At 37.3% G+C, this 12355-nt stretch overlaps 1 protein-coding gene across 1 annotated transcript; it reads right to left on the reverse strand.

The window, feature by feature from the left end:
- On the reverse strand, nt 1–11887 carry LOC114406185 (glucose-induced degradation protein 4 homolog). The gene is made up of 8 exons (XM_028368828.1): nt 11746–11887; nt 11577–11632; nt 2057–2200; nt 1208–1281; nt 1022–1076; nt 884–946; nt 467–594; nt 1–276 (listed from the first exon to the last, which is right to left on the reverse strand). The coding sequence occupies exons 1-8, from the start codon at nt 11795–11797 to the stop codon at nt 198–200; spliced, it is 651 nt and encodes a 216-aa protein (XP_028224629.1). The 5' UTR covers nt 11798–11887; the 3' UTR covers nt 1–197.
- Between the last annotated feature and the right edge of the window lie 468 nt (nt 11888–12355).

Genomic DNA, 12355 nt, shown 5'->3' on the forward strand with positions numbered 1-12355 from the left:
TGTAATCAAATCAACCCTAAACTGGTAAGTGGTCACTGGTCAAAACATAAAATATATTGGGCGCTTGTACTAGGGAACAAACTTATTCTCCTTGCTTTGATTCTGACAGCAATAAACTCAAATTTTCCACATGTTCCCCGCTCATATACAATACTAACAATTAGATGATGAATCTGGACATACTAATGTCTCACAATCTATTGTAACTGATATGATGAAAAACTGAAACCTGATCTTCCATCATTAGTGGATTTCAACTCAAGCTTCTGGTAAGGGCTGCAAAGGGTCCATATGTTTCATGTCAAAAACTTTCAAAAGATATAATTAAAATAGTGAGAGGCAATAAAAAATGCTAAATGATCTGATAAGCACATGCATAAGACTAATAAGTTTGCTGAAGTTCAAGGCTGAAAAACATGGACCACAATAAGTGAATAAACCAATTGGAAACATAAGAGGAGAGCACCTGCTATTGGGATCATAATAGAATCCACTGATAGAGCCATCGCTGCAAGAGAAACAAATGTAGTAAAATCCGGCTATGGTTAATCCACAGTCGGTTCCAACATTCACAAAGTACTGCTCCTTCCACCTCTGCAACAAAGAAATAAGTGCGATTTGTAAAGGTTCTCATTTCAGATAAATACTTTTTTTTTCAACATTATCATTTTCTCTTGGTGAGGGCGAGCCCTGGTGCAGCGGTAAAGTTGTGCCTTGGTGACTTGTTGGTCATGGGTTCGAATCCGGAAACAGCCTCTTTGCATATGCAAGGGTAAGGCTGCGCACAATATCCCTCCCCCATACCTTCGCATAGCGAAGAGCCTCTGGGCAATGGGGTACGAAGTTTTTTATTATCATTTTCTCTTGGTGAAAATTAATTTACCATGAATATGTAAGGATAGTTGCTCAGGTCCAAAGACTTGCCACCATCAGCCTCCACTTGGCCCTAGAATGTTAAAGAGCATTAGAAACGCTACAAGCGATGCAATCTTACACATGACACCAAAATTTAAATTGTTACCAATAAGGGAGAAAAAGATGGAAATTTAGACCAGTGCCTTATATCATCCTCGGGACTGAAAAACATAAGGAACAGAAAAAAAGGTTAATAAAAACAGAGTATGTATCCAAACTAATTCATGGACATCATCAGTGTTATTGAAATTAAGCTCCTCTTGATTTAAGAGTTGATTGCATAGTAACATACGATGCCTCCCATTTGCCAGTGAAGAAAGTATAATTCTTTGTATCAACTATCTCCCCTTCCCAGAATGTTACTACCTGATATAAATCATTAAAAGATAAAGTGAAAGCCATGGTGATTTTTCTTTCTTTCTAAAAACCTTCAAGAATTGACAACCAGGGCATATAAGGCAAAAACTGAAGTTAAAATATATTTGCTCTACGTTACACACCATTCAAGAGTATTTTGAAGAAGAAAAATAATAAATATATTATCTATAGTATTCTAGTCTCGATTTAAAATATTGAAGTTAAATCTTTGTGAATATGCTATAAGACACAAAATATCCTATACATTATCCACATAAGGGATAAATGCATAGAAACTAATTTTTGGCTGGATCATATTGGTCACAGCAGCAATATAAAATGTGAAGATTGATCTTTAACAAAGAAAATTAATAATTAATAAAATCATTAGCATGTAAAAAAACCCAAGACAAGTTCTACCATACTGTAGGTTAACAACAATCTAAGAATTCAAAGGCCAGTTAACTACTTTGTATTTAACAAAAAATACTGTATGCCATCAAATGGAAGCTGAACAGACATCATTAATTCATTTATATAAACTGTTTGTTAGGTAAGTAATAAAAAAATAGGTTATTCTGATAAGAGTAATGTATTACAGATTAATGCTGTCCTAAATCGACAGATTCAATTTGTGACAAAACAGTAATCAACAGTTTAACACAACCAATTGTTCAAATTAAACTAGAACAGAAACTATAAACATGCATATTTTCTAAAAGATGAAAAGTGGTCACTTTTCTGTTTCACTTTTAAGAAAGATGAACCAAAAGGAATTGCTTACAGGTGTGTCTGCCATAGGAACATTAAGAGCTTCCATGGTGCCACACAAATACCCATGCTCAAGGTCACATCCTTGTATACGGACATTTACTCTCCATGCTTCATCCTTTTGTACACTTGAGACATTCTGGGTGCCAGAAAAGGCCTGTAAACATAAACACCTTGAGTATATGCCATGACTCTGAACTTATAGTAAGATATACTGGACGAAAAACAGAAGATGTGAAATCTAATTCAGTGGAAAGTTGAAGTTGTGTTCTCTATGACTATGAAGTGTGGGTACGACAACAACCAGCAAACTGTACACATAGATAAAGGCATACATACTAAATTAAACAATTTTCGACCCTCCAAACACACTTACCAGACACCAACAACAACTAAACTAAAGAAACACACAAGCACAACAGAACAGAAAGTGTTTCATTTGTTTCTCCGAAGCAGGGAAAGAAGGGAAGAAACAAAGTCACAACACAACAATGTCGATCACTTTCTCCTTCTTAACTCCACCCTCTTCCACTTCCTGTTGCCTTTTCCCTCTCTACACCCTCCCTCTGTTTCCGCATCACTCCTATCCGGCGCCCTACAGATCCCTTTTAACCTCTCTGCTCCACCAGCAGAGGCTCTATTGCCGGATCCTTCGAAGGCCACAGCAGTGGCAGTCACAGAGATGACGACAATGACAACAATAATGAGGCTTTATTAGTGGTGACAGAGGCGGGGAGGTCATGGGAGAGCATGTCAGCGGCGATAAAGGATGGAAAGTGTAAAATAAGAGAAAATAAAGAGGGATAATAGATTGAAACCGTGTGTTAGAGTACACAGCAGATGCTCTATTATATAGTGGTCATTACAATAAATACCGATAATGAGAGGATATTCAGTTTCCTCAATCAGATATGTTTCCTATAAATCAAATCCTAATGAATCTATACATTAAATATTTCTGATTCTCAACAGAAAGATTCCGACGTCGGTTGTGACTCGCTTTCTCAAACTGGAGAAGTCTCCATTCCTCTGTCTGGAACAACTTTGAAGCCAAGCAGCCCTGGCGGCATGCACGGGGTGAGCAGAGTTGCAGCGGCCAACAAAGACAAACCTCAGAAGGAGACAGGTGATGCTAACCGATTCGCTGTGCCCTTTCTGCAGAAATAAAGAGGAGGAGGCTACTCACCTATTCTTCAACTGCAGCAACATCCTCCCTCTATGGTGGGAGTCATTGTCCTAGGTTAATCTAATTACAGCTCTGCCTCAAAACCCAAGGGATCACTATTTGCAGCATGGAATCGGGAACGATCATGGAAAGAAGGCTACAAGATGGAAATGCTGGTGGATTACTCTAACAAGAACAATATGGCAGCATAGAAACAAAATAGTTTTTCAAAATGCAAGTTTTGATGGAAGCAAACTGCTGGATGACGCAGTCCTCCTAATTTGGACGTGGGTCAAATCCATGGAGAAGGATTTTGCAGTACATTTTAATCAATGGTCCTCTAATTTAAAGGAAGAGTTTAGTAACTAGAAGGGGTAGGGAGATGATGAATCTATGTAAAATTGTTAGGTGTATCTTCCTTGGTTTTGCAATTAATGGAACCTGATAGATCCCTACAGCCAATATGTACTTATAGTACCACTGGTACTTTCTTAGATTAATAAAATATCTATTTTTGCTGTGCAAAAAAAAAAAAAGAGTTGCAGCGGCCAAAAGCTCTTGGGTTGGGCCTAATTAACTTATGGTAAGCCAAAGCACTTCGGGACGGATTGGTTTCCGATGGGTCTAGAAATAACTACCAAACCCGATCATGTCTAATTGGTCTAACCCGTTTCTTTGACCCACCACACCTGCCCCAAACCACTTGAAATGCATTTTTTTTTCCGATTTGTGCGGTTTTGGGTCAGGTCACCTTGCACACCCCTAACAGCAAGGGTGACGCCTCCTTCGCAAACGAGAAAGCATGTCTCTACCTAGCGCCTCCTTCATTGACAGGACACCTAAGTGGTGTCAAACCTCAGCCTAGTGCCTCCTGCAAAAAGACAAAGGACGAACACAAAGCGCCATTATCCTACATGGCAAAATTCATCCCTGACAGGTAAATAGTTTGAAAAACCCTTATTTTGGTATATTGTTTCACGAAAATAACTAGTTTGGTAAAAAAGTCATTGTACTTGTATGGCAGTTATTCTGTGTTTAGTAATTGTAGAATAGTTATAAGTGTGTTTCTTAAATAGAATGTATGACAAATTTCTGGGAAATTGTGCATATTAAATTATTGGAGGTGGTTTGAAGGAGGAGACTCCTTGTTAGGGAAGAGGCATGTGTTAGCATTCTGTACTATAGATTCTAAATTTTGGTTTGATTGCAAAATTCTTTTTATAAAACCTTCCAGTTTGTGCCCAAACTCTTGAATCTAACAGATGAGAAAGTGTTAAATGAGTAGATGTACTAGACAAGATAGAATTAAGAATGAATGCATTAGGAAAAAAATTGGGAAGCATCCACTGCAGAAAAGTTAGTAGAATTTCGCCTTAGGTGGTTTGGGAATGCATGAAGAAGACCTAAAGAAGCCTCGATAAGAAGAGCAGATCATATGGAGGGCAATCTATTTCCTTGTATTAGAGTATTGTATAGAGAGGTGCAGTATTCAACTCACTCTCTCAAGTTAGTAGTTGGCATACTGTGTCAGTTTGTAAAGTTAGTTATTGACAGTTGTCATAACTAACTAACTGTTTCCTAACTATCTAACTTCATAACTCTATAAATAGAGTGTTGTAACTCAGGATTCATTAACCTCCATAATATTTTCTCATTCCATTTATCTTCTTTCTTTTCTCCTTTTTCTATGATCTAAACAGAGTTCTAATGTGATCTATTAGTTTTCTATTATGGTATCTAGAGCTTGGTGAGATCTTCAATGGCTGCGAACAGCACCACATTCCTTTCCGCTTCTTCTTTTTCCCAATTCCATATCACATAAACTTGATGATTCAAGCTTTCTTCTATGTCGTCAACAATTTGAGCCTGCTATCAAACCACACAAACTTAACGATTCGTTGCTAATCCTCAGATTCCACTTCGATTTCTCTCTGAAGAAGATCAAGAAGTTGGACGTGAAAATCCAGCTTACGAAGCATGGGAAAAGCAAGATCAGGTGTTATTAGCCTGACACAAATCAAGGCACTTGCTGATGCTCTTGCTTCAGTAGGAAGCCCTATAATGATTCAAGAGCACATTGATTCAATTGTTGAAGGTCTTTCTCCAGATTATCACCCGATAATCGAGATAATTTAGAGTAAGTTTGAAACCGTTCCAATCACGCAAGTTAAAGCACTTCTTCTAGCTCATGAGTCTTGTCTGAATAACTTCAACGATTAATTACACTCATGCACAACACAGAGCGAATTCGCATTCCTAAAATTACACTTTGCCAAAAAAGTCAAGTTCTCAATCGGATCCTGAAAGTTTTTTCTGGTTTTCGCGGTGGTTCTGCGTGCGGTAGCTATAATAGGGGTGGCAGCAGCGGCGGTAGTGGTGGCCATTGTCACACTGGTGCAGGTCAATTTGCCTATTTCCAATGCCAAGTCTGCTTTAAATTTGGTCATACTGCAGTGTTTGTCGCTATCGCTATGATCAATATTATCAACCAAATTCTGCCCTAACACTACATGATTCTATGAGTGTTGATTATTCTCCACAAACCTCATCTCAGAGTAATTACACTCAGCATAATGGCAATTCTGGTCAGACTTTTAGTGATCCCCATCCCTCTAATGTTTGGACTAACAATACTTACAAATCTGGAAATACCAGCAATCAGGCAAACCCTAGTGCCAGTGATATGCTAACCAATGCACAGCCTCAGTCCAATTCTACAAACTGGATTCCTGATTCCGGTGCCTCGTTTCATGTCACTAGTGAGTCAGAATATTCAATAGCTAGAGCCCTTTGAAGGACCAGAACAGATTTTCATAGGAAATGGCCAAGGTCTGAAAATTCACTATTCTGGTTCTTCCATTTTTATATCACCTCATAATTCTTCTGTCTCTTTATCTCTCAATCATCTCCCGCATGTTCCCACCATAACAAAGAACCTTATATCTGTCAGTAAATTTGCAAAAGATAATTCAGTGTTCTTTGAGTTTCATGCTAATCACTGTGCTGTCAAATCTCAGGTTACCAATGAAGTGTTACTTCAAGGTACTGTTGGTCCTGATGGTCTATACATTTTTCCCAACATCCAGTTTCATTCATCTTCAGCTGGTGTTGCTTCATACTGCTTGTCTAGTGCTGTCTATTCTGTTAATCCTGCCACTTCTAAAGTCAATTATCCTTTAGATACTTGTAATAAGATTGACAATTCTCTTGTAAATCCACGTAATAGGTCCAATAGTATTTAGCATGACTTGATCATCCAAATAGTCATGTTTTACAACTTGTTCTCAAACATTCTAATATTTCCACCACTAATAAAAATTTTCTTGAATTTTGTTCAGCTTGTGTTGCTGGAAAATCTCGTAGACTTCCCTCTTCCCCTTCTAATTCTGTTTATTCCTTTCCTTTGGAATTAGTATATAGTGATCTTTGGGGTCCTTCTCATGTTCCTTCCACCAATGGTTACCTATACTGAACTACTTTTGTTGATGTCTTTCCCAGGTTTACTTGGATCTTTCTTCTTAAAACCAAAGCTGAAACTTTTTCTGTATTGAAAAGCTTTAAAGCCATGGCTGAGTTACAATTTAACACCAAAATCAAAAGTTTGCAAACAGATTTTTTTTTTTTGGCCGGGGGGGGGGGGGGGGGGATTTCGTCCATTAGCATCCTTTTTGGTTGATTGTGGCATTAATCACATAATCATTTGTCCCCACACTCACCATCAAAATGGGGTGGTTGAAAGAAAACATAGACATGTGGTTGAACTTGGTCTTGCTCTTTTACATCATGCTTCCTTACCTATAAAGTGGGACTTTGCCTTTCTTACTGCTGTTTACCTCAAACAGATTACCCACAGCCTCTCTCTCTCAATTTCTCTTCAAGCAATTCCCTGATTACAGGTTTTTAAAAACCTTTGGTTGTTCTTGTTTTCCATTGCTTGGACCCTATAACACTCATAAATTGGACTTCAGGTCTCATGAATGTCCTTTCTTGGGCTATTCTACCTCACATAAGGGTTACAAGTGTTTTTCTCCAAGTGGCAGATTATTTGTGTCTAAAGATGTTCTAATTAATGAGTCTAAATATCCATATTCAGCTTTGTTTGAGTCTGTTTCTTCTACACCTGAACCTTCTTCATACTCCACTTAATTTCCCTTCCATACCTGTCATACATAATCCTCCTACTTCTTCTTCCTCTAGTTCTTGATCTCAGTCCTCCCCAAACAATCATCCTATTAATCACACTGATGTCTTTGCTGAACCCACTGTTCAGTCAGATCCTGATATATTTCAGTCTACCCAGTCAGCTTCTGCTGAGATTTCTCAGACTTCACAATCAGTAGCTGATAGTGTTGTTGTTCCTTCTTCTAGACCACCAAATACTCATCCTAGGTCTAAGTCAGGTATTCATTTACCTAGAGTTAATCCCTCTCTTCTTTTGACTCACAGTGAACCAAAGAATGTGAAACAAGCCTTGACTGATCCAAACTGGCTGTCAGCTATGAAACTTGAATATGAGGCTTTGATCAAGAATCATACTTGGGATCTAGTCACTCTTCCTTCTGACAGGAAGGCCATTGGTTGTAAATGACAGTTTAGAGTAAAGGAAAATGCAGATGGCTCAATCAATAAAATATAAGGCTCGACTGGTTGCCAAAGGTTTCAATCAGGTGCAAGGTTTTGACTTTTCTGAAACATTTTCTCCAATTGTAAAACCAATCACTATCAGACTAATTCTGACTTTAGCCATTACAAATCAGTGGGATCTTGCTCAATTAGATGTGAATAATGCATTTCTGAATGGCTTGCTTAATGAGACTGTTTACATGTCTCAACCTCTTGGTTTTCAACAGTCTGATTCTTCTCTAGTGTGCAAGCTGAATAAAGCTTTGTATGGCTTTAAGCAGATCCCCAGATAGTGGTTTGAAAGACTACAGTCTACTCTTCTTCAGAGTGGCTTTGTGGCAAGCAAGTGTTACCCAAAATTATTTGTTTACAAGATTACTTCTCACACTGTTTATCTTCTAGTCTATGTAGATGGTATCATCATTACTGGTAGTTCATCTAAGTTGATTCAGCATCTTACTACTCAGCTACATTCCAAGTTTTCTCTTAAACAACTTGGTCAATTGGACTACTTCCTTGGAATTGAGGTTAAAACTCTTTTTGACAAGAAGTCTCTACTTCTTACTCAAAGTAAGTATATAAGGGATTTACTGCAGAAGACTAATATGCCAGAAGCTCAGCCAATCTCCTCTCCTATGGCTTCCAGCTGCAAGCTTACTAAAGCTGGTTCGGACCTCTTCACTGATCCAACTTTATACAGTTATAGTAGGTGCCCTACAATACTTAACTATTACTAGACCTGAGATAAGCTACACTGTGAACAAGGTCTATCAGTTTATGGCCAATCCTTTAGAATCTCACTGGACTGCAGTAAAATAGAATATTAAGATATTTGAAAGGCACAGTTTTGCATGGGCTTCATCTTCGAGCTGCTGCATTGGGTTGACCTTACTCTGTTAGGGCTCTTTGTGATGCTGACTGGGCATCTTATGTTGATGATAGAAGGTCAACCTCGGGTGTTGCTATATATTTGGGGCTAAATCTTATATCCCGATGGTCATGCAAGCAGCAAGTTGTTGCAAGATCTAGTAGAGAAGCAGAATATAGAAGCTTGGCAGTCACTGCTGCAGAGTTATCCTGGATTCAGACCCTGTTGAATGAGTTACAAGTTCCCTTCAGTACACCTATTGTTTTTTGCGATAATCAGAGTGCTGTTGCCCTTGCTCACGATCCTGTTCTGCATGTAGGACAAAGCATATGGAGATTGATCTTTTCTTTGTTAGGGAGAAATTTCTAACAAAGCAGATGATTGTGCACCATGTTCCTGCCCTTGATCAGTGGGCAAATGCTCTTACAAAGCCACTTTCTCCAAGCAGATTTACTTTTCTGAGGGCCAAACTCAATGTGCTTGAGACTCCCTTAAAGTCTCACCCACCTTGAGTTTGAGGGGGAGTATTAGAGTATTGTTTAGAGAGGTGCAGTATTCAACTGCACTCAATTTAGTAGTTAGAACACTGTGTCAGTTTGTAAAGTTAATTATTGACAATTGTCACAACTAACTAACTGTTTCCTAACTACCTAACCGTATTTGCAACTAACTTCATAACTCTATAAATAGAGTGTTGTAACTCAGGATTCATTAACCTCAATAATATTTTCTCATTCCATTTATCTTCTTTCTTTTCTCCTTTTTCTATGATCTAAACAGAGTTCTAATATGATCTATTAGTTTTCTATTGTTGAAAGTCCCGCATCGGGTGGTTAACGAACATGATAAGTGCTTATATAGCTGGGTAGGCCACCCCCTTATGAATCGGTTTTTAAGGGGACCTTTCGGATGCCTTTGCTGCACTTTAACATGGTATCAGAGCTAGGTTCTGCCCGGTGGTGTGGTGGATAGTGCTGTTAGCCCTCGCTTTGTGGTGACGAGCCCTGGCTCGAGGGGGCGTGTTGAAAGTCCCACATCGGGTGATTAACGAACATGATAAGTGCTTATATAGCTGGGTAGGTCACCCCCTTATGAACCGATTTTTAAGGGGACCTTTCGGATGCCTTTGCTGCACTTTAACATCTATTAACTAGAGGCAGAGAGAACAAGAAAACTATAGGTGAAACAAATAAGGACTTAGAGATCAATAATTTGTCTATAGACAATTACAAGAAAACGTTATGGCATCATTTGATCCATTTAGCTGACCCCAACTAGTGGGAAAAGGCTTGACTATTGTTGTTGTTGTTGTTGAGTCAATATATATCCAATAGAACAAATTAAGTTTGCAGTTATCATAGAAAAAGAAATCTGTCATATGGTTCTAAGACATAATGTACCCTTATACACTGAAATACTTGGCATTTAGAATCATAAAATGAAATATATATGTAGTGCATCACTAATTTAAGACGTAACTCTAACTATGCCATATTTTTCACTTTTTAGCCAAACTTTACAAAGCCAATCCTAAGGCCAAATAAAAGAAGACGATCACATAAGGCAGTCAGAAGCCAACAGGCAACAGCCACTATAAAACCTTGATGAATCCTTTAGGACATAGATCATCAACTAGCCTACCCCATCAACTAGCCTACATTGTAATGCATATCACAAGTTCACAACCTTGCTAATTAACAAATTTTGAGGCTTGAAAACCGAAGTAGGTTGTTTATTTAATTGCTTGTTTCTAAACAACATGGAAATGAAATCACTTTAAATGCTGATTTCTGGCTATTAGAGTTGATCTGTAATACTATTCTCTAAGATCTTTAATACTTGATCAGAAATTGACTACACATCACATACTCTATCTCTCAAGCCTTTAGAAGGTCATAAATAAGGGAGGCAAAAAGAAGAAAATCCCTGCTCACTACGTGTCATTTGTCAAGTAGTTATACAAAGATAAAGTGAAAATGGACATTATATGAATATGTAAAGTCATTTCACTCCAATCCACTCTATCACATCATTTTCTCACATATCCCTAGTAGGCTCAGTTTCTTGAAATGAATTTATAAGGTCAAGCAAAGAATCATAAGCTCACACAAGAATGTGGTACCTATGAAGCACGAACACCTCTCTTGTTCGAAGTGTCGCCAAGTCAGACATGTTTCCGACACGACAAACCTGGACACTTGCTTGACACTTGTCTGACACTTCTTATTAGATGTCTGATTCAAAAATTACTTTTTGTTGGTATGAACACTTAAATCGATACCTTTATACAACTAATACACTTGAAAAAACATAAAAGGTTGGTTTAAACAAATGAATATACCATCAATTTAGATATTTTGTTATGTTACTCATGTTTCATTTAATTAGAATCTTTGTTTGTGTATGTATGTAGTGTCTCCGTGTCCTATATTCTAGACATTAACCGTGTAAAAGTGTGTCTATGTCGTGTCCTATGTTAGAGTCCATGCTTCATAGTGTGGTACTGACTACAAATCAATCTTCCAACAGAAGGAATCATAACATGCATAAAGTATAAACAAACATCTACTGTTTCCGTTGACACTCAATTCGTGCTGAACCACATTGGCCCAATGAATGACGCCTTAGATACCCATACAAATCACCATCATCAGAGACCGGTACAGGTTGCTAATTCTAATTTCAAAATACCACTTTGATCATCACCCAAAATTTATTATTTCAACCAATTTTATTTTATTTTTATAAAAGAATACATTTTATCAATTTGTCTTAAAGAAGCATTAGATGCTCCGTGTTCCCTTAAGCAAAGAAACCCCAATTTCATAATCTCTATTGGGAAAGTCTAACAAAACAAAAACACTGGAATATGAGTACCTGCCCAACGCCTAGAAGACTACAAGATTGGCACGAACTCCTTCCCGAATTAGCACCTAACACAACACAATCGAACAATAATAATAAAAAAAAAAAAAACAAAGAGCTTGTTACCAAAGAAAAAAGAGAGAGAAAATTGCATGAGATGAGAAATGATGGTTATTATTACCTGAAACCTGAGAAGAAGGTGCTGCGGTGTTCTCCAATACTCTCACGGGCATGTTTCTGTGATTGTGATGTGAAGAAGAAGATGCAGAGATTATTGCTGAGCAGTGTGGCAATTCCCTGAAAAAGGAAAAAACAAGACATGAGGAAATAATGAATCATGCCCATCCATTTGTCTTCTAAACAAATCTAAGGCTGACATTGAACACGCAAGAAAAAACGTCGTTTAACACTGAAAACGCACGCACAAACCCGAAACTAGGGTGCTCTTAAGTTGTATATTTTCTTTAACTATATCCATACCTAATAAATAATCAGATTAAAAATGGATATGATAACTATAACCATAATTCATTTTTAAAATAAAAGTATAATTTCATAAGTTTAATGTATATACACTTATCATTCTATATCCTCATTTAATCACAAATTTTTATTTAAATTGTATTAAAATAATTATTTTAAAAATTATTAAATTTATAATATATAATAAATTATGATTGGATAATTTTATATAATTTTTTCTTATAATTTGATATAATTAATTTTTATTTTTAAAATATTGACATATAACTAGTTTATTATATAACTAAAAACATAACAAGGTATATCAA

This window comes from Glycine soja, chromosome 3 (genome assembly GCF_004193775.1).
Source record: "Glycine soja cultivar W05 chromosome 3, ASM419377v2, whole genome shotgun sequence".
Classification (NCBI taxonomy): Eukaryota; Viridiplantae; Streptophyta; class Magnoliopsida; order Fabales; family Fabaceae; genus Glycine; species Glycine soja.